This window comes from Chlamydomonas reinhardtii, chromosome 9, assembly GCF_000002595.2.
Source record: "Chlamydomonas reinhardtii strain CC-503 cw92 mt+ chromosome 9, whole genome shotgun sequence".
NCBI classification, from domain to species: Eukaryota; Viridiplantae; Chlorophyta; class Chlorophyceae; order Chlamydomonadales; family Chlamydomonadaceae; genus Chlamydomonas; species Chlamydomonas reinhardtii.
In genome coordinates, this window is record NC_057012.1 from 4,019,332 (window position 1) to 4,043,470 (window position 24,139).

At 63.7% G+C, this 24,139-nt stretch overlaps 6 protein-coding genes across 7 annotated transcripts; 2 read left to right on the top strand and 4 right to left on the bottom strand.

The window, feature by feature from the left end:
- Positions 1-1,127: 1,127 nt before the first annotated feature.
- Positions 1,128-3,354, bottom strand: CHLRE_09g393025v5 (uncharacterized protein). Its single transcript, XM_043065664.1, has 4 exons — positions 2,878-3,354; positions 2,143-2,617; positions 1,892-2,061; positions 1,128-1,794 (listed from the first exon to the last, which is right to left on the bottom strand). Exons 1-4 carry the CDS (start codon positions 2,910-2,912, stop codon positions 1,791-1,793), a joined length of 684 nt encoding a protein of 227 aa, XP_042921199.1. The 5' UTR covers positions 2,913-3,354; the 3' UTR covers positions 1,128-1,790.
- A 1,293-nt stretch (positions 3,355-4,647) lies between these two features.
- CHLRE_09g393062v5 (uncharacterized protein) lies at positions 4,648-13,204 on the bottom strand. Its single transcript, XM_043065666.1, has 7 exons — positions 12,758-13,204; positions 12,394-12,498; positions 11,792-12,040; positions 8,787-11,669; positions 7,941-8,558; positions 7,489-7,730; positions 4,648-7,296 (listed from the first exon to the last, which is right to left on the bottom strand). The coding sequence occupies exons 1-7, from the start codon at positions 13,109-13,111 to the stop codon at positions 6,759-6,761; spliced, it is 4,989 nt and encodes a 1,662-aa protein (XP_042921200.1). The 5' UTR covers positions 13,112-13,204; the 3' UTR covers positions 4,648-6,758.
- A 130-nt stretch (positions 13,205-13,334) lies between these two features.
- Positions 13,335-15,116, top strand: CHLRE_09g393099v5 (uncharacterized protein). 2 transcript variants are annotated; one of them, XM_043065668.1, is made up of 3 exons: positions 13,335-13,773; positions 14,005-14,240; positions 14,322-15,116. In XM_043065668.1, exons 1-2 carry the CDS (start codon positions 13,713-13,715, stop codon positions 14,112-14,114), a joined length of 171 nt encoding a protein of 56 aa, XP_042921202.1. In that variant the 5' UTR covers positions 13,335-13,712; the 3' UTR covers positions 14,115-14,240; positions 14,322-15,116. The 2 variants fall into 2 exon arrangements, with proteins under 2 accessions (XP_042921202.1, XP_042921201.1); XM_043065667.1 differs by having other exon boundaries at positions 14,005-15,116.
- Positions 15,117-16,324: 1,208 nt separating this feature from the next.
- Positions 16,325-20,819, top strand: CHLRE_09g393136v5 (uncharacterized protein). Its single transcript, XM_043065670.1, has 7 exons — positions 16,325-17,333; positions 17,506-17,604; positions 17,886-17,999; positions 18,247-18,303; positions 18,666-18,756; positions 18,990-19,990; positions 20,202-20,819. Exons 1-7 carry the CDS (start codon positions 16,650-16,652, stop codon positions 20,349-20,351), a joined length of 2,196 nt encoding a protein of 731 aa, XP_042921203.1. The 5' UTR covers positions 16,325-16,649; the 3' UTR covers positions 20,352-20,819.
- Positions 20,820-20,893: 74 nt separating this feature from the next.
- Positions 20,894-22,467, bottom strand: CHLRE_09g393173v5 (uncharacterized protein). The gene is made up of 2 exons (XM_001694699.2): positions 22,250-22,467; positions 20,894-21,739 (listed from the first exon to the last, which is right to left on the bottom strand). The coding sequence occupies exons 1-2, from the start codon at positions 22,430-22,432 to the stop codon at positions 21,395-21,397; spliced, it is 528 nt and encodes a 175-aa protein (XP_001694751.1). The 5' UTR covers positions 22,433-22,467; the 3' UTR covers positions 20,894-21,394.
- A 51-nt stretch (positions 22,468-22,518) lies between these two features.
- On the bottom strand, positions 22,519-24,114 carry CHLRE_09g393210v5 (uncharacterized protein). The gene is made up of 3 exons (XM_043065671.1): positions 23,917-24,114; positions 23,660-23,790; positions 22,519-23,592 (listed from the first exon to the last, which is right to left on the bottom strand). The coding sequence occupies exons 1-3, from the start codon at positions 24,030-24,032 to the stop codon at positions 23,576-23,578; spliced, it is 264 nt and encodes an 87-aa protein (XP_042921204.1). The 5' UTR covers positions 24,033-24,114; the 3' UTR covers positions 22,519-23,575.
- Between the last annotated feature and the right edge of the window lie 25 nt (positions 24,115-24,139).

Sequence of the window (24,139 nt, forward strand, 5' to 3'; positions counted from 1 at the left end):
GAAAGGTGGTGTTAAGATACACCGGGGTGTTTCCGAGGCGCTTAAGTAGCCCGGTGGGCACGGTTGGCGGGAAACCGTGTAACCGTAGTTACTAGGGTTTAGGCGAAGAACGTCCGAGCAATGGACGAACGCCATACGGAATGTGATACGGAATGCCCTTGTCTTCCAACCGTGTGTCGAGAGAGTTTAAGTCCGTAGACCTCTTGTTACAGCCTCCCAGCACCGCACTGCCGTGCCGAGCGTGAGCAGACCCGGCAGCGCCACGAGCGCTGGGAAGTCACGTTCCAAGCCACCCGCCTGAAGCCCTGCCGCACACGGCAAGACTGGATTGCCCCAGAGCGGAAGTGCAAAGCACCAGGGCCCTGGCACCAGCACAGCCGGGCGTAGGATTGTAACCGGAGGCAGGTAGCTGAGGGCACCCAGGAGGCGCACGAGGGCTGGGCAGGTTGCCGCCACCGGCTGGCCGAAGATTGCACAGCCATCGGCAGCGGGTCCGACACCGCCGGCCGCCCGCTGCATCGTCAGGACGCAGAGGGGGTGGGCGGCCGTGTGTAGCTGCTGCACCAGGGCGGTGGCGGCGGCTGTCCACGGCGGTACGTAGGTGCCAGCCGCAGAGCCGTGCATGTGCTGCAGCCAGCGCACAGCCAACACAGCGTGTCGGGCGTGCACGTGTTCCACCACCGGCAGCAGTCCAAAGCCGCCATCGCGTGGCGGCAGGGCGACGCAGTCGGAGGGGAGGCCGGGAAGTCGGGCCCGGCCAGCACCTTGCGGCGTGGCAACGATGATGCGGCGGTCCACAAACCGCACAAGCGTTTTGAGGAAGTCTGCCAAAACCGTCTGCGGCGGCAGACCCGCAAACTCCATATGGTAGAGCACACGGCTGACGGCGTAGGAGGAGGCACAGAAGCCACGGCCAAAGGCAGTTAGGGGGAGGCCGCAGAGCGTCCCCAGGGTGCCAATGGCAGGGGAGAGGGAAGGAGCCCCCTGGGCTGCAGCCGTGCCAAATGGGAGGTCGTAGAAGACCACACCCAGCGTGCGCGAGTGCGAGACTACGCGCAAGCCATGCGCCATAGCAACTGTGTTGGGCGGGGCAGGCGCGGCTACGGCCGGCGCGGCTACGGCCGGTTAGCTGATAGAGGTTACATGTGGGACGACAGCCGTGGACTAGCCAGGGCCCCAAAAACGTACGAGACACGCACGCTCACCCGAGGAGAGATCCCCGAATGACCCCCATGCTCCTCGCCTCCGGAGAGGGGAGGAACCCCAGGCCCGGCTCACCGCAAACGCTAGCGCTGCTCACCTAAGCCGTGGGTCGGCGTCATAAGACTACCTCTTATTGCGAGTCCCTAAGCTGACAAGCTAGGGTGAGGCCGGTGGCGAGTCCGCTGTTGGCCCTACCAAGATAACCCCTCCAACATCATCTGACGCTAGGAATGGGTGCTGGTGCGGGACAAGGTCCCAGCGGCGCGGAGGCCGACGCAGACTCACAAACGCAGCTAGCCGTGACCAGAAGTCCGCAATCACCTCCACACCGATCCTTCGCACAACAGCAACCTCCGCAGTCCGGTCTGCAGCATCACGGCAAGCGTAAAGGCGCTGTCGGCCGTATTCCAGGGCCGCCACAGCAGCCAAGCACACGATGTCCCACACCGCCTGCGATAGCCCTGGTGGCGCCTGTACTAACCACAACTGGTTCCGTGTGATGTCCACATTCGCATGCTCCCGCATCACATCACGCAGAGCCTCCGCCACCACACAGTCCCAGAAGTGATGAACCCTAGCCCCAGCAGTCATCTGAGTCCCACAAGGGCATTTCTCCACGCGTCCATCTGCGGCCCACGCCGCAAGCATCCCAAAGCCCGTGAACCCATTGACTGCCAGACGCCAGAGCGGTTCCTTGTGTCGCGGCTCCCACACCAAAGCCCACAGCCGCGCCAGGGCCGCCCGCAGCGCATGAATCGCTTCCGCTGGCGGCGCGGCGCCGCTGTAGGCCTCTTGGATGAAGGCCAAGTGACGCACGCGGAGTGCGTCGTACGCAGGCGCAAGTTGAAGCTGGGTTGCCTGCTTCACCGTAAGGGTCAGCAAGGGCACGTCAGCCGCGCCATGCCGCCACCCCAGGCTCTGCGCAAGCAGCAGCCATACCTGGGGGGCAGGAGGCGCGGAGGCCGCGCCGCCAGGCGCATGCAAGGTGGCCGACGCCGCCACCCTCCACGCCGCCGGTACACGGGCCAGCAGCGCGGAGAATTGGGCAGCAGCATCCGGGCCGGACTGCAGCTCCGGCGGCACGCGCGCCATATCCGCAATGCGCAGGATGGGGCGCAGGACGGACCGCTTGTACTGCATAGTGCAGCGACGCGCGAGGCGCGGCCCCAGCGCACCAGCCGGCTTGGAAGCCACCAGCTGGCGCACCGCGGCCAGCGCCTCCCAGCACCGCACTGCCGTGCCGAGCGTGAGCAGACCCGGCAGCGCCATGAGAGCCGGGAAGTCACGTTCCAAGCCACCCGCCTGAAGCCCCGCCGCACACGGCAAGACAGGATTGCCCCAGAGCGGAAGTGCAAAGCACCAGGGCCCGGGCACCAGCACAGCCGGGCGTAGGATGGTGACCGGAGGCAGGTAGCTGAGGGCACCCAGGAGGCGCACGAGGGCCGGGCAGGTTGCCGCCACCGGCTGGCCGAAGATTGCACAGCCATCGGCAGCGGGTCCGACACCGCCGGCCGCCCGCTGCATCGTCAGGACGCAGAGGGGGTGGGCGGCCGTGTGTAGCTGCTGCACCAGGGCGGTGGCGGCGGCTGTCCACGGCGGTACGTAGGTGCCGGCCGCAGAGCCGTGCATGTGCTGCAGCCAGCGCACAGCCAACACAGCGTGCCGGGCGCGCACGTGTTCCACCACCGGCAGCAGTCCAAAGCCGCCATCGCGTGGCGGCAGGGCGACGCAGTCGGAGGGGAGGCCGGGAAGTCGGGCCCGGCCAGCACCTTGCGGCGTGGCAACGATGATGCGAATAGAGGTTACATGTGGGATGATGCCCAGCTATCTACGGGTCCTCTGGAAAGTGTGACGCATCCTGTGCGTCGTCGCGTACAGCGCGATTTCGGCCCAACGCATTGACATAGCCGAATGATCATAGCTTCCTCTATACGTGATCTTGGTCCCAGGGCGCGAGAGCGAGTGCAGCGTATGAACGAGGCCAATAACTGCGCTTCATTGTCAGGCGCGAAAATGCGTGTAGCGATAACCTACATCGCAATTCACAGGTAGCACAGATAAGGCTGTCTGAAAGCACTAGAACATGCACATGAAAGCCAACTCGACCGATCACAAACACGAAAGCTTCCACGTAGATGACGAGGAGACGTATCCATGCATATCGTTGATATATGCAGAAATGCACAGTTGCGAACTTTGGCGGGAGGTGCCAGCTCGGCGACGCCGACCTCGCTTCCCGCCCCCCCCACCCCCACCCCCCACCCCCCCACCATTACTCTGCTTTGTTCTCCGCGTGACAGCATGGCAACGCCGCATGCCCATATCTTGTCCCAACTTCTAGAGCTCGGTAGCTGGGCTCATGGGCTAAGTTGGGCGTTAGTTGGGCGTTAGTTGGAGCTGTCCCAGGATGAAGGTTTATCTATTTTTTGTGGCGTTGCAGGTGGGGCGGAAGAGCGGCGGCGTGGGCACAGCGACTGCCCCCAGCAAGAGCCTAACCGCAAAGGAGTTTGTGGCGGGCCTGGCGCGACGGCGGCTGTATGTACCGGTTTGCACAGGCACCGGCACGCCCGGCGGCAGTGGCAGCACTGGCAGTAGCAGCAGCGACAGCAGAAGTAGCCGCAGCAGCAGTAGCAGCAGTGGCGCCGGTGCAAAATGGTGAGCACAACAGCCCTGCGCCTCCAGCTGCAACGGGCAGGGGCGCATTATGTTTGAGGGCGAAGGTCACAGTGCGTTGGTGCGGACTCTTGGCCGTGTGTGGTCGTGGCGAGTCAGGGGCGGGTGTCTTGCAAAATGAGCCGGGAAGGCATTCCATGAGACTGGCACCTGGCTTCAACAGGGTAGACATTTACGTCGGGGGCCGTAGGGCAGGAATCACACGATCGCGCCTCATATAGCTTCGCATTGTTAAGCATCGTCGATAATATGGGTACTGGCATCAGGAGGTGGGTGTGATATACCGTAGTGTTGGTGGTCATGGTCCGCGGGGCAATTACCAACGCGTGCATGCGGCAGCTTTCCCCGGGGATTCTTTGCGTCGGGCAAGTCCTGGCACCAGCACGTGCGTAGCGGCCGCGGGCATCAGCGCACGTGCTCTTGTCTTAGGCTTGCTGGTCGCGGCTAGGCCGGAGACCCGGAGTGTGTATGGGACTTAGTCAGGGGGCGGTGCAGACTGGTACTGAAAGCGAGGCTATGTCTGGGAGCTGTGGGAGGTAGAATCGAAATCATCGGCATTAGGCCGACGATGTGGTGTGGACCCAGCCCACAAGGAGGCAAATATACTTGGCACAGACTCCGCACACCTAAAACAGCAGCAGCGTACTATACTGTAAAAGTGTTGAAGCGCCTGCTGCAGCACACGGCCACGGCTGCACCAGTGCCGTTGGCCAAATTCACCCTAGACGAGTGGCGTTTGATCCGGAACGTGCTGGACTGCTGGTCAAAGCCGGTTACCACAGATTACAAGGGCACTAGCATCATCTGCAAGCACCCAGCGACGATTCTGTCAGAGTCAGAGGATATTCAGAATACAGATACATACCGCTGGCTGCGGTCGTGTGTGTGAATGCTGTTGGACGCCTTGTGCGTTGTGTGCAATACAGGCATTCCCCCTACTTATCATAGACAATGTGGCGTGCCCTGCACCTGGTACAGCTGTCACGGCCTCAGGATAGCAACTACATTCCTAACCACTCAGCAAATGTCGCCAGCGTGAATCGCGCAGTGATACGGCGGCCAGCCTGCATGCTTCCACGCAAATAGCGGCCAATAGCGGGACCGCTTGCAGTCCTCAGACAGCGGCTGTCGGTCAAGCTCCCCGCCGTACAACAGAGCAACGCACACAGTCATCAATCATTTGTGCCGTCCACTGCGGCACCATTTGGGTGCCGCCCAGTGCGCTCGGCAGACCACACCTGCCATCAGCCGCCAAGGTACTAATTCCAACTCCCCTGCTTCTCACGGTCGATCTCCGACTCTGCGTACATACACAGAGACACGCATCAGCACCCGCAACTTCTACCATTTCCTCCGGCCCCAGCTTTGCTGCATGTGACTGCTCAGCACAGCCAGCCATGCCGGCATTGGCGCGCCGCCTGCCCAACAAGGCGCGCAAAGCTGCCCGTCCTCCCCACCGTCCACAACGATATCACCCAATGCCGGACTCATGAGTATAACCCCACAGATTTCAGGCCATCTCTTCGGCCGCAAACGCAGCCCCACTCTCAAGAATGCTATTGGTAACCGCGGCAGTGTTCGAGTGCATGTTTGCTAAAAACAATTATTGCTACACGTATGTGTTCTTCGGCGTACGGTGCCGTTCGTGGAAATGAGTAGCACAGACACGCTACTTGCTATACCATAGACGGCGGGGTGCCGCCTTGCTATCCTGCAAAGCCGCCCTGCTCTGGGGCCCCTCGCACTCCCGATCCTGGCGCATCCAGGTAGGCCGCCCCACCGCCACCAACGCACTAACCATTCTGCCAAGCGCCGTTACAGGGACCTCCCACAAGCCCTCTCGCCAACGCAGCGCGTCGCGTACACCTCCCTCATGGTGCTAGTGATGCAGCTGCAAGGCGAATAGTTTCGCACCAATTCTGGCCATATCGTCCTTACCCGGGCTCTTCGCCACCACCATCCTGCCCCCATGCATTGTAATCATGACACACGCCAGACGGCTTGAACCGCGACGCGGTGACTATCTGCATACCGTCTGGGCACCCCCAACACATACCGGCACTTGCACTACTAACAAAGAGTAGCCACCAGACCTCGGAGCGTCAAAGCGAAGCACCTCAGTCACAGCTGTCGTAGCGCATCTGCCGTTTGCTCGCAGCACCGGATTCGCCACGTTTCGGCAAGATATCTTGCATTTAGTACCATCAGTTCCGCCTGAAGTGGCAAAAGTAATCGCCCCAACTGGTGCAACCTCTCCAGCCAAAGAAAACAACTTTTGCTTCCATGTCACCGCAAGCGTCTCCCCATCAGAATCCCCGGGGCAAACAACAGCAACACAACTCCACGTGGCTTCGATGTACATGATGTACATACAGAATAAAAGGGTCACAGAAAAACGCAGCGGGAGCAACATGCATATGTAGATGAATGGCTCAGGCTCAGTTCCACGCTTTAACACGGCCCCAGTACGAGGGGCACTCAAGGCTGTGCGACGGCGGGATGAGCCCATAGCAATCTGTGCAGCCTCATTCGCTGGCACCAGAGACCCAGACAAGGGAGGCATCTGTTGCGCTACAGGTGAATGCTAAAGCATGTTCCCAGCCTCGATTGAATGACGCGAACGGTAGTGCGTGCCAACACCGGGGCGGATTCGTATCCGTTCTGGATGGGTCCCTCACGACGCGGCGAATACGATAAGCACGACTGGCCAGTTCATGTCAGCTCGGAGTCGCAATCAAGTGCTGACATGATGGGCCCGGTGCCCACTGCGTCCTCACCGCCAGCGCCCAGAACCCCCACACACACACGTAGGGGACCACGGACACCATCCGAGCGCGTGTGGGGCTGCTGTCCGAGCGCTCTGGACAGTCGGCGTCCGCCTTCTACAGCTGCCGCCGCATCTGCGCCAAGCCGCCTAGCAGTGGCATGGGCATCTGCGCGGGCCGCGGCGGCGCGTTGGCTGTGCTGCGGCGCACGTCAGCGCCGCCACCGCTGCCGCTGCCGATTGCACCCGCTGCCACGGTGCTGCTGGGGGCGCTCGCTCGCAGCAGCCGCGCTGTGGTCCGCTTGACAGCTTTCAGCAGCGCAGCAACAATCGCCTCGAACGACGGCCGCGCCGCGGGGTCGTGCTGCAGGCAGGCGGCGCCGATCTTGCGCAGCGTGGGCTCCGCGTCTGCCGGCCACTCCAGCTGCAGCTCCCCGCCCGCCAGCCCCACCAGGATCTGGGCGGGGTGCAGCTGCGAGTGCGGCGGCACGCCCGAGCACATGTGCCACAGCAGGGCGCCGTAGCTGTACACGTCGGCGGGCTTGCCGTGCCGGCCGGCGGTCACCACCTCTGGAGCTAGGTACGGCAGCGCGCCCCAGCCGCTGCCGTTTGTGGACTTGGGCAGGCCGTCGGCGGAGGCGACGGGGCTTGTGAGCCTGGCGCGCAGCGCAAACAGGCAGGCAACAGAGCCCGCATTTGGATAACGCCGTAATGATGCAAATCGGTGCTAGTCATCAGCGACTTTGATTGCACAACAAATCGCGAGCGCACGCACACGTAATCGCAAGCACAACAACATGCAAGCATACGCACACGTGCACACACGCACACACGTAAGCAAGGCTCACCCGAAATCCGCCACCTTGACGATATAGCCGCGCGCCGGCAGCGGCGGCAGCGCATTCGAGCCGCCCGAGCCGTCTGCAACGTCGCTGACAATGGTGGCGGTGCCCAAGCCAAAGGCGAGGCCCAGGTCGCCCGGGCCCCAGGCGCCGCCGCCCAGCGCTAGCGGCGCTGAGGCGCGCAGCAGCACGTTGGCTGGCTTGAGGTCACCGTGTACCAAGTCCAGTGTGTGCAGGTGCGCGAGCGCCTGCGCGGGCGCGACACACAAGCCATAATGCGGTGACGTGGTGGTCTTGTGGTGTGCTGATAGAGCACAAGGAAACATAAGCGCAAAGACGGTGTATGTGATGCAGTGCGGCGCTCGCGATGTGGTGGCGGCGGAAGGCGTTACAAGGGCAGGTGACCCGCCGAGCTTGCACTCAGGCCACATGCACCCACACGGCTGACACCTACGCACCTGGGCCACCTCTAGCGCGTTCTGAAGCTGCTCCAAACCCTCCACGCTCATGCCCCCGCCCGACCCGGCTGCGCCCTGGCGCCGCAGCTTCTGTAATTGCGCGGAGCCGCCCCCTGGTCCTGGCGACCGGGCCGGCCCGGGCGACGTCACGCCAGAGGCAGCCGACAGGGCGGTCGGTATGCGTACCGCAGAATCGTCGGCGCCAGTGGCGGAGCCCCCTGAGTTTGGTCCCGGCTCCTCCTGCTGTGCAGGTAGCGGATCGACCGAGACCGCTGAGTTGGAAGGAGGTGGCAACAGCATGCCCCGCCGCAAAACCACCAGCGCCTCCGCCTCCGCCGCGGTCACGCTTGTAGAGGCCTGCTGCAGCGGCTGCGTGAAGGGGCTCGAGGCACACAGCCCTGAGGGGTTTGCGCCGGCCGCCTTGCCGCTGCTTCCCTGCACCTGTTGCTGCTGCGACAGCCTTTCCTGCCGCGCCACCTTGGCAGCCTGCTGGTTGTTGATGTACGCCAGCATCGTGCCGCGGTCGCACAGCTCCATGATCACCGCCGTCAGGTAGCGCCCCGGCGCCGCACCGAGGTGAACCAGCTCCGTCAAGAAGCGAACAATCTCGGGGTCAGCCTGCACGTGACAGTGGGTGCGTAGCCGTCCATGCAAGACGGGGTGGCTGAATCACAAGTACAAATAGGGTGAGACATGTAGTCAGCTGAGCCACTGATGCATGGAGCAAAATAGACGAGATGACAAGGCAAAGCAAGCGTTGCGTGGCAGGAGAGGCAGATCAAAAGGTGCGCTAGCGCGTGCCATGGGCAAGCAAGGGCGTACGGTAGTTGCCTGTTGCCCGATTACCTGGGGCGGTGGCAGTGGTGGGAGCTGTGGCGACAGGAAAATACGCGTCTCGGAGAAAAGGACCATGCTGCTGTTGGGTCCAGCCACGCCGCCGCCGCCGCCGCCCATTCCGCCGCCACCACCACCTGGCGCCGCCGCAGCATCAATGTCCATCAGCACCTGCGACGCCGTGCCATGACCGAGGCCGCCGCCCGTCGGCAGACTGGGCATGCCGCCGCCGCCAAGGCCCGTCAGAGGCGGCCAACCCGACGCCATGTTATTGTGCATGTTGTGGTTGTGGGCGTGCGAGTTAAGCAGCGCCGAATCCTGCGTGCCCCCACGAGACAGGCTCCCGTGGTGTTGCGGCATCGAGGGTCGCTTGTAGAACGGTGTCACCAACGGCTGTTGCCAGTGCAGCACGTGTAGCCCGCCGGCGCCGGGTGCGGTGCCGGAGCCGGCGCCCGCTCCGACACTGCCGCCGCTAACCTCGGGGTGCCGCTGGGAGCAGGCCGGCGCGGAGGCCGGCGGCGGCGGGTGCGGCGGCGGCAGCGACCGGGATGGGGATGAGGGCGGGGAGGCGGAGGTCGCAAAGTCGGCTAGCTTCCGGGACAAAAGACTGACGCCTGCAACAGGCTCGCTCCTGGCCTGAAGACGGTTCACCTCGTTGCCCGGTACCGCCAGCTCCACGCCGCCATCCCTCGCAATGCCCCCACCGAGATCTGGATCCTGCTTTCCAGACTTCAGGGCTGCCGGGCTTGGGTCTAGCTGGTGCTGCCGTGCGTCCTGTGCCCCCGTGGCTGCCTCAGCAGTGAATGAAGTCACAGCCGTCGGGCACAGCTCTTCGCCCCGCAAGTCTGAGCCTGCGCCGGCGCCGACGTGTCTACCGTCAGGCGACGAATGTGACCGCGGTGGCCGTGCCGACGCCAGCCCGGCGGCACCGACGCCACCGGTACCGGCGCCGGCGCCGCTGCGCCGCTGGCGTCTGGGTGGCTCCAACGCCGCGTCCACCAGGGTGCCGCCGCAGGTGCTGCCGCTGCAGGCGCTGGCGCACACCCTGCCACTGCCTGACACAACCGCCGCCGGCAGGTTGTCCGCGGCTAACTCGCGCAGCGTCAGAGGGAAGAGCTCGTCATCTGTGGTGCTTGTGATCGTGGCAGTGGAGTGCAGCAGCGGCTGGTGCGCCGATGGCGTGCAGATGGCACCACCTGCGGCGTGATGGCCCGCGCCGGTGCCGGTGTTGGGCACATCTGTGCCGGCGGCAATCACCTCAGCGTCCCCTACAGAAGTGAGAAGCTCCGCGGACCCAGCAGCGCCGGGGTTGGTGGCGGCGCTCTTGTCGACGTCAACGCCCGCAGCGCATCTCAGCGCTGCGTCCTGACGAGACGGCGGCTCGACAGACAGGCAGGTGCTCTGCAAGTCAGCGGTCACGAGCATTGGTGACGGCGCCACTGGCGCATTGCTGGCTGCAACGATGCAGGTCAACGGCGAGTTGTCAGGCGCAGTGGTGCCATCGCGTCCACTGCTGGCGCCCACATCGGCACCTCGAAACGCCCGTTGCGAAGCCGCACGCTCCAGCACCGTACGGAGGTTGCCGCTGCCTCGGTGCCGAAAGCTTACGCCGTTGGCTGCGCCCATCAAGTGACTGACCCTGACACCGTTTGTGCTAGCTGCGGGAGCGCTTGGCTGGCTCAGGCGTGAGAGCGACGCGCAGCGGCCACCACTGCCGTGCCGATGCGGCAGGCCGCCGCTCCCAGCCCGGCTGCTGAGAGCCACAGCTGCCGGCGCCGGCGTCATGGCCGACGAGGATGTCGCGTTCAGAAAGCTGCCGCTGCCACGCAGGTCAGAGCAGCGGCCAGGGCCGGCAGCGACTGTGGAGAAGGCAGATGGGAAGATGCCTGCTCCCGCGGGGACCGATTGCGGCCCCGCCTCCGCCAACGTAGGCGCCGGCGCACTGGAGGCAGAGGTCAATGGCGCCCCTAGGCTGGGCACCCGGCGGGGGCCTCGCATCCGCCGGGTGCTGCTGTAACTGGCGCCACCCGGGCCGGACGCCGCCGCGAGGGCCGCGCCTGCGCCGCTGTACTCACCATTGTCGCTGCAGCCGGCAACTCGGCCCTGCGTCGCTGTCGCCGCCCCCAGAGCTGACGTGGACATTCGGCGGTTGGCGGGCCCTGCCGACGGCGACTCGCTGACCACACGCGCCACCGCCGCTGACAGCACCTGCTGGCCGCGCGGGGTGGAGGTGAGGCTGCTACGGCTGCGACTGTGGTTGCTGCCACAGATGTGGCTGCTGCTTCGGCGGCTGTTGTAGGCAGCCCATCCCCCCGGCCCTGATGCTGGCACAGCCGCGGACTCCCCTGTCGGCGTGCCGACCAGGCTTATGGTCCCGCCGCCGCCTTCCTGCGGCGCAGTCACCCCTGCAGCCGCGGTGCGGCCGCCCTCGCAGCCGCCCTGCCCCGCGGCAGATACGCTGGCTTCATCGCCCGGGCAGTCGCCGGACGCGGCCTCCCCCTCCAGCGGTTCGGGAATGCCGGTGAGCGCGTTGCTGACACTCACACGCGCAAAGCCACCGCCATTGCTGCCGCCGCCGCCGCCACCGCTGCCGCCGCCCGCGCGCAGCGCCGCCAGCAGCAGCGGGTTCTGCGGCGGCGTGAGCTGCTGCTGGTGCAGGCCGAGGCCACTGGGGACGCGACGTCGGGAGCCGCTGCTAGCCATGGTGCCCGCACCCCATTGCAGTCGCGCGGGCGGCTCGCCGAACGGCAGCTCGTCCAGGTCAGCGATGGCGTCCGCGCGGCCGCCTCCAACAGTCATTATGGCGCCCGGGCCGACCTCGCCGCCGCGCCCGCTGCCCTCAGCCGCCATGGCCAGCATGGGTGACATGGTCTGCAGCAGTGACGTCGCCAGAAGCTGCGGGGCGGGGAGCACAAGCGTCGTCCACACAAGAGTTGTCAGGCTGCGACCAAACACGGGCGGTGCCGCACTGCCGCCGCCAACATGCATCACGTACACACGCACACACACACACTCACCGCATTTGCAGCTGTGCTGATGCCCGCTCCCGGGCCGAAGCTGTCGCCCCCGCAGCCGCCGCCATAGCCTCGCCCGCCCGCCGCGCCTGCCACCCTGGGCGGCGGCGCGTACGTCTCCGGCGCCAGGTCCTCAGCCGTGAGCTGCGAGATGCTGAGCGCGTACGTCTGCACCAGGTGCGGGTGCGACAGCGTGCGCGACAGCAGCGCCTCGCGTGTGGTCAGGCGCAGCTGGTCCAGGTCGGAGGAAACCTGGGTGGGCAGGGGTGCGTGGGCAGGGGTGGACAGGGGTGCAGCGAGAGCAGAGGTGCCGCGTGAGGAGAGGATGAGAGGGGCCCTGGTAGGTAGCACTGGTAAGGATGGCGGTGGAGCTATAGAGGCAGCAGTGTGTGTATATGTATGTGTCATGTGCGCAGGGGTGTGAGTGTGTGAGTGTGTATTGGAGAGCACAGGTCCGTATATGTGTACCGTACGTATGTACCGTATGTCCGTATGCCATCATGGCGCGTCGTTCGGCGGTTACCGGCGGCACCAGCCCTACAGCACGACACTTAAAACGCCCCCCTGTGCACACGCGCCCAAGCACCCACGCCAGTCCCACCCACCATGAGTTTCAGCGCCACGGTGCTGCCACGCCACGTTGCACGAAACACCTTGCCGCCCGAGTAGCCCGCCCCCAGGAAATCGCCCAGCACCACCTCACGAATAAGCTGCGGCCAAGGGTGAGTTGAGGGCAAGTGGAGAGTGTGGTCAAGGTTTCGGGGGCCGGGACGGCAACTGGGCGGTGCGCTGTGCATGCGCAGGTGAGGATAAGGATATACTAGGTACCGTAGGCTGCTGCGCCAGACACGGCGCAGGACTCCCCCGGACACGACACGCCTTTACCCGGCACACGAGCTGTACTCCAGTTCTCCTTCACACGTAGCGCTCCACCCGCCCTTCGCCTTTTGCCCAGGGCCCACGGCTCACCGCTCTCAGCTGCAGTCCAACGACACTGGGGCCCTGGCCCGCCGCACCACCCGGGCCCGCGCTTGCGCCCCAGGCCTCGCCTAGCAGCGCCGACGGGCGTGGCACCCACGCCTCCTGCTCCCCCGCAACCTGTGTCTGTGTCTGCTGCAGCTCCTGATCCTGCTTATCGGCGTGGGAGGCCTCATGCACAGGGTTACTCCTGTCCTGCCAGGAGTTGGTGGGGCCAGCAGGGGCCTTAGTGGTGACGACGGCAGCGGGACCACTCGGGCGCTCGGCGACACTCCCAGGAACACGCGGTGCCGCGGGAAGGTCGCTGCCGCTGCCGCGCCAGCAAAGCAGGTGGCACAGCGTCATTCCGCCTGTCGCGTTTCAGCTCGCTTGTTGGCGTCTTATCACCCAGCCCCTGAGCTGGCGGCAGGTGGTCTCGGCGCCGAACAAAGCATTCTAAATACAGGAATTGAAGACGAGCTTGTTTGCAGTAGTGTATAATTGAGCGCGGCTGGCTCCCACTCCCAGTGTATGATTGAGGGGCTGGTAGTTTTTATCAAGGACTATAGTGAAACAGCGATTACCTAAACCTAAACCTGAGGCTATGGGCCGTCCTGCATAGAATCTGGCCCTTGAGCGCCAATTCCGCACAGACAGAAACGCGTGCAAACTCGTGCTGTTTATAATTGTGAATAGATCATTATTTTATACCGTCACTGTTGAAAACTGTTCAGGCGCATTCTTTCTAGGTCTGTGAACTTTTTCCTTCCGACAGGCACACAAGAGGCCTGTCACGCATGTCGGTAACATATGCATACGGCATACAGAATACATATCAAGAGAACAAGCACTCGGTTTTGACGTTGGCCGGTTTTCGTCTGTCCTGTCCTGGACCCCTTCGCGGGCACGGCGGGGTGTGGGCTACCTGCGCCCACAGCGGGTGCACGGTCCCACGGTCCCAAGGGCTATGGTGCTACGCACTTCCGCTCTGGGGCAAACCGGTCCTGCCGTGTGCAGTGGGGCTAGCGGTGGGTGGCCTGAAGCGTGATTTCCGCGCTCTTGTGGCGCGGCCGGTTGTTTCTCGGGACTCAGCTTACCGTATCAGCTACTTGCTTCCCATGCCCTGTCACATCGTCTCTTGTGGCACTGCCGGACTTGCTTATCATGCTCGGTACGGTGGTGCGATGCTGGGAGGCGCTGACCGCCTTGCCGGCCGCAGTGCGCCAGGGGTTTCTTCCAAACCGGCTTGTGCGCTGCAGGGCCCCCGCTTGTGCGCTGCAGGGCCCCTCGCACGTCACTGCGCTTAATCCTGCGCATTAATAATATGGGCATACGGCGCGTGTGCCGCTGGGGCAGCATTCAGGCCTGATGCCAGTCAGATGCTGCTGCCTAGCTCTCCGCGCTGCTGGCGCGTGGGCCGGCGGCGTGGCGGGCGTTGGCATCGGCCACGCTGCATGCGCCTGGCGGCGCTGCCTCCGCGCCACCTGCCCCCCAGGTATGACTGCTGCTTGCGCAGAGCCTGGGGTGGCGGCACGGTGCGGCTGAAGTGCCATTGCTGACCCTCACGGTGAAGCAGGCAACCCAGCTTCAGCTTGCGCCTGCATACGACACACTACGCGTGCGTCACTTGGCACTCAGCCACGAGGCCTAAGGCGCCACGCCGCCCGCGGAGCATTTCGTGCGCTGCAGCACTGGTGCGGCTGTGGATTTTGGTATGGAAGCCGCGACACAAGGAACCGCTCTTGCGCCTGGCAGTCAATGGAACCGCTGGCTTCGGGATGCATGCAGCGCTGGTCGCGGAGGGGCGTGCGGAGAAGTGGCCATGTGGGATTCGGATGACTGCTGGCAGGGGCAACCCTGACTGCTGGGGAGAGGGCTCATCATTTCTGGGACTGAGTGGTGGCGGGGGCTCTGAGTGATATACTGTTATGCCATGTTACAAGGGCATGCAGGTGTGGATACCGCACAGAACAAGATGTGGCTGGTGCAAGTGCCACCCGCGCTATTGCAGGGGGTGTGGGACATCGTGTAATTGGCTGCTGTTGCGGCAATGGAATACGACCGACAGCGCATTTACGCGTGCCGTGGATTGCGGAGGTTGCTGTTCTGCGAAGGATTTGTGTGGAGCTGCGTACTTGCCAGGGCTGGACGTGCATGGACAGCATGGTAGTTGACGCGAGTTGTAGTGGCTGCGCGAGTGGGAGCGGGTAATTGCGCGGGCGGACGGCTGGGACGCTGCGATTGCGGGCTGCAGTCGAGCGTGCGTGGCTGGCTGTTGGCGCGCGGCGCGGCTGGGAACGGACAGTTGCGATATGCGTGCGGCGCCGTCTGGTAAAGATGCGTGCCGCGCTGGCTGGCTCAGATGGAAATGCAGGGAGAATAAACCCCAATCCCTTACAGCAAAAGCAGCGAATCATTACTGCGACACGTTCATGGCCACTTCGCGTCTTCGCCTGCAACAGCCTGGCTGAAAGCCGCCTAGCAGCACGCTCTCTTCACCCTGCCTTGTGCTCCCCCTCACCGCCCAGACCCAGCCCCGCATCGATGCGCGACACCGCCAGCGGCCAGCTTCACGCGCCCCTGAGCCACAGACGCCAGGCTAGCCAGGCCCGCTGCAGCCGCCATCGCCGCCACGCTAGACCGCTGCTGTGCGGCGGCTATGCTGCCGGCAGAACCTCCTGCACCGGCTGCTGCTGCGGCGGCGGCAACGGCAGCCGCGCGCCTCTGCAAACTCCTTTATATATGTGATAGGACAACTCTGACTCGCCCAAGACTATCCCGTGTACGGCACGCTACCCCCCCCCCCAGCCGTACCACTCAGAGTCGAGGGTCGCAGATTCGCAGTCGGGTACTTATGCAACCAGCCATGAAGGGCCCAATACGCAATTTCAGGTCATCTTCGTTAGAAGGGCATACCGTAATCTCACGGATAGGCGGATGGATTCCTGCCATGGTGGACTCGTTGCGCGTTGGCTTGTTCATCCCAAGCGAGTTGGCCCGGCGTGGAGAGGCGAGGTCGAGCGGGGTCAAGCCAGGGCCCTGGGGTCAGCCGTGGGTGTGTGCGCGTGTCAACCACGCATAGGCCGCGGCACTTGCTGCATGTTCTGCAGGAGGCGGATGATGCGAGACACCGGCGTCGGTCGACACCCGAGCTGCACATGGCAGCTAGCGCCCGGCATTCTGTACATGGCCGTGTGACGGCTCGGTAAAACTCCGCACCGGTCGAACACGTGTCTCCATACCAGTACAAATTGCCCCATTCAGCGAGCGCGTGGGCTGCACCCTACGGGACTTCACTTACCACTGTCCCCTCGGCCATCGCACACCCATTCAGCGAACACGTGGGCTGCTGGGAGAGGGCGCTGGTCTTGGCGCTCGAGGCCTACTCTGCACCAACGGCTCTAACGCACAGCTCTAAGCACCCCTGCAACTCATTTCTGAGCAATAAGCGCGCGTCGAAGGCGGTCGCACGTGTATTGGGGGGGGGGGGGGTAGAGGGTGCGTGTGGGTGGCGGGGTGACCAGGGATGGGCGGCGTCAGTTACACTCGGCAAGCATGTTGTGCATGTTCCAACAGTAAAGGGTCGTATTCCAAAGTATAGGCCACGTTTGTGATATCTGCACCTCACGCGACCTACGGCAACAGGCGCCTGGGAGCTACGTGCAGCTACGCGTTCAGACTTCACGACCGCGTCTCTTCTGCTTGAACTTTTGTGTACATACAATACATTTTCAGTAACTGAATACGCGTCTGCTTGAGATCGCGAAGTCTTCGTTCGATAACACCCCTCAACAGCAGCTCGCTGAGGCTGGGTGCGGGGCAACCGCCCGCCCTCTTCGCATTTGGTACAGATAGTAGGCATTAGGAGGGCTTGGAGCCGTGCTACCTAAGAAGCCCGGCGAAAATGGATCCGATGCAAAAGCAGGAGGCGAAGTATAAGACGAAAAGCATGTTAGCCATCATTAATGACAAGATGGAGGTTGGCATGGCGAAGCTGCGCGGCGAGGAGTCCGCAGCTCTCGACGTCGCAATCATTAAAGCGACTCTCCAGGACGAGGTCGTGCCCAAGGAGAAGCACGTCCGCACGCTGAAGACTGCGTGCGTTGGCTCGTCTCCACGGCAGTCGGTCAACTACGTCATCCACGGCCTGGCGAAGCGGCTCGAGGAGAACCCCAAGGCGTGGCTGGTCACGCTCAAAACCCTCATCGTGTTCCACCGCCTTATGCGCGAGACCGACCCCTCCTTCCAGGAGGAGCTGCTGCGCTACGCGGAGCGCACCGGCCACCACCGCCTGCTGCGCCTGGAGTCGTTCGCGGATCACACCACCAAGGAGACCTGGGACTACTCGGCCTGGATCCGCGTGTACAGCCTTTACCTAGACGAGCGCCTGGCCGTGTTCCGCACCATGAAATTTGACCCGGAGCAGGACCAGGGCCTGGAGAACCGCGAGTCAAAGCTCAAGGCCTGCGCGACCCCCGAGCTGCTAGATCAGCTGCCGTGCGTGCAGCGCCTGCTGAGCCGCCTGGTCAGCTGCGTGCCGGAGGGTGCGGCGCAGAGCAACGAGGTCTGCCTGCTGGCGTGCGCGCTGGTGCGTTTGCGGTGGTGAAGCGGGGGGGGGGCTGTAAATACCAGCCCAAACTGGGGGGAAGGGGCCGTGGACATGGGCGTGTAAGGGTTATCACACACTGCAAGAGGGAGCAGTAGTGTCCCTTGGTCACGTGCCTGCTGACTGGCAAACGTCGTGTCACTCGTGCGCACAGGTGCTGAAGGAGGTGCGCAGCATCTACAAGGTGGTGTGCGAGGGCGTGCTGAACCTGGTGGACAAATTCTTCGAGATGGACCGCGGGGACGCGCTCAAGGTACGGCAGCCGCACCAGGTCACAATAGCAAGCTGACGCTGTGCTAAAAGTGATGCACTCGGGCTCGAGGGGTGCAAGGCAGGGCGGGAACGGAACGGCTGATGTAGTGTGGCATGCCGGTTGTTTGAGGCGTGGGCAGCGTCAGGACGAGCCCAAACCGGTGGGCTTCGGACTGACGGTCTTGCGGAACTGCTGCGGTCTTGTAGCCTCGGCGGCCTACGATGCGCGTACTCGCTGTGCACACCTCATGCCCCCGCCCCGTCTCGCCACATGCCGTGAAGGGGGTGGAGCTGGTGAAGGAGAACCTGGTGATAAACGAGCGCCTGAACGCGTTCGTGGGCACCATCGGCAGCATCCCGCCGCTGCGCGGCGCGGTGCAGTTCCCGTCGGTGCAGGTGAGGAGCGGTCGGGCCCGCTGAGGCGGCTCAGGGGGTAGTTGCAATGCTGCAGGGTGTGGGCTGGGCCTTAGCAGCAGTGACATTTGTGACGTAGACACGTCAGCGGACATCATGAAGAGCTGAAGCTGTTGCGTGCGGCCAGGCGGTTGCTCTGGTCAATGGTCAGGCTGCAAACGGCTTGGTTACGCTTGCTGAAGTTCGTACCGCTGACCCTGCATGCCGCGGTCCCTGGTTCCGGCCGCAGCCGCTGCCGCCGGACTTCCTGACCACGCTGGAGGACTACATTAAGGACGCGCCGCGGGTGAGCAGGCGGCAAGCAATGATGGGAGCAGCAGGAGCAGCGCGGTGGTGTGCGCTAAACCTGGGCCATCAGCAACGGCCCCAATGCTTTGTGGTTGAAATGGGGGCAAAGGGCAGCATGCAGGGCTTGAGAGCTCATGCTACGTCATGGTTGGACGCTGGTCAGGGCCCGGGGCTCGGAGGGCGTCGTGGGTCGTACGTCGGGAATGTGAGAGGGACGAGGGCGTTTCGTGAATGCATGCGCGCTGCTCGGACGTACCCAGAATGGCTCAAGAAGGACGGCTGCTGTTGCCCCTGACTTACCATCCAAATGCCCTTCAGCTAAACTTTTGTCTTGATTGGTTTGCCTCGACGGGCACGCAGAGCGCGGGGGATACCGCTAAGGCGCCGCTGCCGCGCGCTGCCACCGCGGTTCGACAGCCCGGCCCCGGAGCAGCCACGTCCGCGGCGCTGGGTGAGCAAATCATGACTGGCGCAGCCTTAAGTGCAGTCAGCGTGCTTGCTGGACTGTAATGTAACAGGCCAGGGCTCCCGCAGTGGGATAAGAATATCTTGCTAACTGCTGGGTTGGCACAGGGATGGGGCGTTGAAACCTTTGCAACCGGGACCAGCACCCGGCAGGCGTGTCTGTCAAGGCAGGCAGACTGAGCGGTGCGCCGTGTCCGTCGGGTGTCCTGCGTGGTGCAGGCGGCACCCGCCTGGTGGTGGGCGGCCCCATCAAGGACCCGCCTAGCGGGCCCACCTCGCCGCAGCCGCCTCCGCCCGCGCCCGTGGTGGACCTGCTTGGCTTCGACTCGCTCAGCATCAACCCCGCACCGCCGCAGCCGGCTCCGGGCCAGGGCCCCGCTGCGGTCGCATCACCTGCGGCGGGCGCCCCCGGCGTGCCGCCCTACCCCGGCGCGCAGCCGCCGAACCCTTACGCGCTCGCCGCCCAGGCGCCATCCGCGCCAGGGGCACCCCCGGCGGCAGCAGCGCCTTTCGACCCGTTTGCCAGCTTCGGTGGCGCGCCCGCACCCACTGCGGCGCCCGCTGCGGCTGCGCCGCCGCCGCCCGCTTACCCATACGGCGGCGCCAGTGCCTTCACGCAGGCGCCCGTCGTGGCCGCAGCGGCAGCCGGCTACCCGGGGGCGCCCGCTCCGCAGGCACCGCAGCAGCCACCCGTCCCCGCGCCCGCACCCGGGCAGTATGGGGAGGCCGCGTTTGGCAACGCGTTCGGGGCGCACCCACCGGCGCCTGCACCGGTGCCCCAGGCACCCGCGCCGGCGCCCGCGGCGGCGGCGGCGGCGGCGGCACCTTTCAACCCGTTTGCCAACCCCACTTCGCACGCCACCGTTGCGCCGCACATGCCGCCGGCGCCCGCTGCGCCCGCTGCGGGAGGCTACCCGCCGGCGCCAGTGTCAGCGGCTGCGCCGCCGGCGCCCGCAGCGCCGTCTCCGTATGCGCCCGCAGCCTCGCCCGCGCCAGCGGCGCCTGGTGGCTTCAACCCCTTCGGTTCGCCCGGTGGCCCTGCACCGCCGCCCGCGGCGCCCGCCAACCCCTTCGGTTCGCCCGGCGCCCCGTCACCCAGCAACCCGTTCGGCGGGGCGCCGGCCGCGGCCGCACCTGCGCCGGCTGCGGGTAACAACCCCTTCGCTGCCGGCGGCTGGCCGGCGCAGCCGACTGGTGGCGCGGCCGTTGTGACTCAGCAGGTGAGACGCCGCTCCTATTACCGCCTGCCTTTTCCACATGTTGGCCCCGTGTCGAGCGCTTTGCCAGCCGGACATGCTTGTTCGAGACACTCGCTTTATTGCACTTGGGGCGTGTCAAGCAGCGTGTCACCCACACATGCCGTATGGAGCGCGGCCGCACTAACCTGTTGTCCTGTCTCTCCTTGCCTGCTCGCCCCCGCGCATCCCCCAGGTGGCTGGGTACAACCTGAAGAAGCCGGCGGACCCGCTCATGGACCTGAGCATGGACCTGTTCGGCAAGCCGCAGGCGCCGCCCACGCAGCAGCCCATGCGCCCGCAGCAGGCCGCACCCAACGGCTCGCCCGGCGGCGCGCTGTTCTGAGCGAGATGATGCTGCGTGGGCAGAGGGGAGGCAGCAGCGGCGGTGTCGGACGCGGCAGGAGCTTGCTGGTGCGATGGAGCAGGAGCAACGCTGCTGGCCTCCGCGGCGAGGGCTGAGGGTGGAGCGGGTGTTGCATGGAGGGAGAGGTCATGGGGTTTGCCGAAGGCAGGGGGTTGTCAGAATTGCGATTCTACGTGACGTCGACTGGGCCATCATGGTGTACCCTGGTGGATTGGGGCATGGTGGGCATGTTTTGCCGTCAGAACTACATTGAGTATTGACGTATTACCGAAGAGGGACACAAGGTGCTGGAGTGCAGCCATGGAGCTGGAGTATGTGTGCAGGGGCTTGAGGACAAAATGATCCAAAGGAATGCAAGCGACTGATATGCACCTCTGGTGTACGGTCCCGAATTCGCATTCTGTCTGGACGCCATCCGCCGATACGCGACTGTCGATCACGCAGCATTGCAGCGGCGCAGGCGCGCAGCTCATACTATCCTGTGCCGACACCGTACATACTGGCGACGGCAGAAGGCCACGACACTTCAGCGTTTACAGCCGCCACATCCACCCTGTTTACCCCGCTTGGGGCACCGTCACTCGCTATGCCTGCATCTTACCTCCTCATGCACTACTGATTTACCCACAGCATCCTGGGTGCGTGCGGTTCACGTCCTCCTCCGTATCCTTTCATGCACAACGGCCCAAAAGACCGTGTGAGGCCGGTTCGGTCCTCACTCTCCCTATTCCACCTCAACCTCCTAGCATTAGCCATCGCCACGCCATCTACACGAACCCAAAACTGGTGTGGCGCCCGTGCGTCACACGCAATCATCTCATCGAAGGGCTGCCCCATCACGGACCATTGCCCACTGCCTTCTTTCGACCTCCCACACCTGACCCAGATGCGATCCGGTGAGCTTCATACAACCTCCGCTTTCCCGCAACCGGTACACATTGCCCGCCCTCTCCGACCTCCCACCAAGCACTGTCGCAGAGTCTTATAATGCAAAATCAAGCCTGTCGGAACTTGTGTGTCGTTTAGAAGAAAGCCTCGCCGCCCTTAATGGTCTCCAGGGCGATCAGGCCCGCGAAGCCCAGCATGGCGAGGCGGCCGGCCCACAGCTCCACGTTGGTGTCGAAGAGCGCCAGCGCCTGCTGCAGGCCCTCGCCCTTCAGGTTCTCAGAGGTGGCCACGGAGTGCAGCTCCTTCAGGGAGACACCCGACACCAGCTTGGGCAGGATGGAGGCGAAGGTGATGGTGAGGGAGAATAGCAGGATGCCAAACCAGGCGTCGCCGACCTGCTCCAGCACTGGCTGCTTCTTGGACAGCTCGGGCCCCAGGATGGAAACGAAGCCCATCATGGCCACGCGGCCGTTCACACGCTGTAAGGCAGGGAGGCACAGAAGCAAAGGGTTGAAGCAGGGTGCATGGACATAGGTGACTTCACTTCCCTCATACGGGCTGCCCTATGCACCCAGCACGCCTGTGCACGCACGCACACACGCTCCTCGACCGTGGGAGTGGGAAAGCCTTGGCTGACCGGCGTAAAATTATGATAAGCGTCAGTTTGTTGCGCCGGCCATAGCAGGTGAAAAAGCAAGGCTTGCACAGCCAGGAACGCGGGGGTGCCACAAATGCAATCGCTCGTCGTAACCACAAAACGCGTCTACGCGCAAAACCAGTGTGATTTTTACATGATACAAATGCAAGATGTAGGCAGCTCCAAGCGGCCAGCCCGTGTGTGGCCGGCAAGCACTCCCATCACCCGGCCGCGATCAGCCCGATTTCCCCGCGATATGTGATGCATGAAATATGTCTATGACTTAGGCGTCCAAAGCTCCCAGACATCACTGCGTATGTTGTCTGCGTATACCAATCCCCTTGCGCCTCACCTCGGGCGCGCTGCCGCCGAAAGCAAACACATCGCGAGCGCTCTCTGTGTCCTTAGGCCAGACGGGGATGGGCACAGGCGACGAGGAGGAAGCCTCGGCACGCACGCGGACGACCGAGCTGCGCTTCGCGGTGAACGGGCGCTGCGCGCGGAGGACGCAGGGGCGCGATGCAAGGGACTGCATTTGTAATAATGTAACGCGAAAGGCAGCGAAGTGTGTGGCTGGCGCGCAAGGTATGCTACAAGACGAAAGAACGCAGCTCGCCATCCCCACCACACGGACTGGACGCCATGGTTGTGCATGACGCCGTACCCCCGCCGTGCGACCCCGCACAACCGCCAACCTTACGCCCCAACATCAGTACCATCACATCCCAGGAAATTTCCACAGCATCCCAGCGCGAAATTGCACAGCACAGTACACCAGCGCGCACGCCCACTCCGCCGTCCGCTGTGGTCTACGTACGCATTCGTTCCCACCACACTCGTCATTAACATAACGTGCCTGTACCTGCCCCTACCTGCCACCACATGCAAGGGAGCTCTGTTCTGTTGCCTCCATCGAGTCCTTTCCTCAACACCGCCCCTCATGGCGTGCATGCTGCTTTGTGCAGTATATATCCATGACATGAATGTCAGAGTGGGATTTCCAAACCGCAGTTCTCCGCTACAGCCCACCTCGCGTCATTGTTCAGCCGACCGGGGGCATCCGAGGCGATAGGCATCCAAGGCCTCTCGCACTCGCCGCATCCTGCAGCCCTGACCCCATGCTCCTACCAAAACCGAGTCGACGGGCTTGAAACCTTGTGGCCCATTAACAATTTTGTGTGCGGGCCTGAGCTACGGCACCTGGATGGGCCACCTGCAAATCTGCACAGCCCTAAGGCATGTGCCTGACGCGGTCGGGTAAACCCCAAACCTCAAGATTGCACATTACCATCATGCATCCATCTAACCTCAGTACATCAAAGCTCCTGGCCATGAACAGTCATCCTCCAGATGATGGCCAGAACAAGAGGCCAGCTCAAGCCACTACAGCAAGCGCTCCCTGACGCTCTACCTGTGGCTCCAAGGCCAGCCGAGCCCGTCGTGATGCTTGCGCAGTATTCTGCCAGCCCTGCTGCGCCGAAGCTCTGCTTTCACTCCACACCCCTGGCGCCTCAGCTCTCCTGCTCGCTCCGCACCAGCATGCGAGACACCCATGTCTCCGCCCTGGCAGCGATGGTTTGTAGCCGCTCACCACTTCCAAGGCTCATGGGAGGCTCCGTTCTGGGAATATGCACAAACACATACACACACCTGATGCCCAGTTATGGTGTTGGCCAGCTCACAAACCATCGTCATCTGCAAGGAGCACGCACAACGGGTCATTGTGGCGCAAACCGGCCGGCTCGAGTCACACGCCCCTTACCTTCCATCCCAATGAGGGCAAAGCATCGTGCCTGAGACAAAAGGTTGTTCGCCAGCCCCGCAGGCAGGTTACCGCAAATCGCGGACAGGGCGCTAGAGGGTCTCCCGGTCGAGCCCGCGAGAGGCGTGGCACTGCACACGGAGGATATCCAAAACCAAGTCAATCATATGATGCTGAAGCTCGTCAGCTGTGCGTATAGGAGCGTTTTGAAGGCGCCGCGCAATTGCACCCAGAAAGAACGCCTGCAGAACGCGCACCTGCTGCCGATGATGGTCGGCCCGACACCGCCCACCGCTGAGCCCGCAGCGCCGCTCAACAATTGCAATGCTGGCCTATGCAACAACAACGAGCATCGCGCTGCTGAACGAAACATTTGACAGGCTTGGACTAATGATGGCAGCAGCGGCGAAAATGCTTTCCAGTCAAAATGGCCTAAAAGCAAAGCGCGAATATTTCTAATACCTTTACAAGAGTGCAAGA

What these genes read in the sequence shown, in the direction of transcription:
- CHLRE_09g393025v5 (XM_043065664.1), bottom strand. Translation starts at nt 2,912, where the DNA reads ATGGCGGCTTTGGACTGCTGCCGGTGGTGGAACAC. An exon ending in TGCTGCCGGTGGTGGAACAC is followed by an intron (nt 2,618 to 2,877) that starts GTGCGCGCCCGG and finishes GGGTGCCCTCAG; the next exon opens with CTACCTGCCTCCGGTCACCA. An exon ending in CCGCGCCTCCTGCCCCCCAG is followed by an intron (nt 2,062 to 2,142) that starts GTATGGCTGCTG and finishes ACGGTGAAGCAG; the next exon opens with GCAACCCAGCTTCAACTTGC.
- CHLRE_09g393062v5 (XM_043065666.1), bottom strand. Translation starts at nt 13,111, where the DNA reads ATGACGCTGTGCCACCTGCTTTGCTGGCGCGGCAGCGGCAGCGACCTT. An exon ending in CCGTGGCGCTGAAACTCATG is followed by an intron (nt 12,041 to 12,393) that starts GTGGGTGGGACT and finishes CTGCCCACCCAG; the next exon opens with GTTTCCTCCGACCTGGACCA. An exon ending in TCAGCACAGCTGCAAATGCG is followed by an intron (nt 11,670 to 11,791) that starts GTGAGTGTGTGT and finishes CCCGCCCCGCAG; the next exon opens with CTTCTGGCGACGTCACTGCT.
- CHLRE_09g393099v5 (XM_043065667.1), top strand. Translation starts at nt 13,713, where the DNA reads ATGGTGCTACGCACTTCCGCTCTGGGGCAAACCGGTCCTGCCGTGTGC. An exon ending in CGTGTGCAGTGGGGCTAGCG is followed by an intron (nt 13,774 to 14,004) that starts GTGGGTGGCCTG and finishes TGTGCGCTGCAG; the next exon opens with GGCCCCCGCTTGTGCGCTGC.
- CHLRE_09g393136v5 (XM_043065670.1), top strand. Translation starts at nt 16,650, where the DNA reads ATGGATCCGATGCAAAAGCAGGAGGCGAAGTATAAGACGAAAAGCATG. An exon ending in ACCGCGGGGACGCGCTCAAG is followed by an intron (nt 17,605 to 17,885) that starts GTACGGCAGCCG and finishes CATGCCGTGAAG; the next exon opens with GGGGTGGAGCTGGTGAAGGA. An exon ending in ACATTAAGGACGCGCCGCGG is followed by an intron (nt 18,304 to 18,665) that starts GTGAGCAGGCGG and finishes ACGGGCACGCAG; the next exon opens with AGCGCGGGGGATACCGCTAA.
- CHLRE_09g393173v5 (XM_001694699.2), bottom strand. Translation starts at nt 22,432, where the DNA reads ATGCAGTCCCTTGCATCGCGCCCCTGCGTCCTCCGCGCGCAGCGCCCG. An exon ending in TCGGCGGCAGCGCGCCCGAG is followed by an intron (nt 21,740 to 22,249) that starts GTGAGGCGCAAG and finishes CCTGCCTTACAG; the next exon opens with CGTGTGAACGGCCGCGTGGC.
- CHLRE_09g393210v5 (XM_043065671.1), bottom strand. Translation starts at nt 24,032, where the DNA reads ATGTTTCGTTCAGCAGCGCGATGCTCGTTGTTGTTGCATAGGCCAGCA. An exon ending in CCGACCATCATCGGCAGCAG is followed by an intron (nt 23,791 to 23,916) that starts GTGCGCGTTCTG and finishes CTCCGTGTGCAG; the next exon opens with TGCCACGCCTCTCGCGGGCT.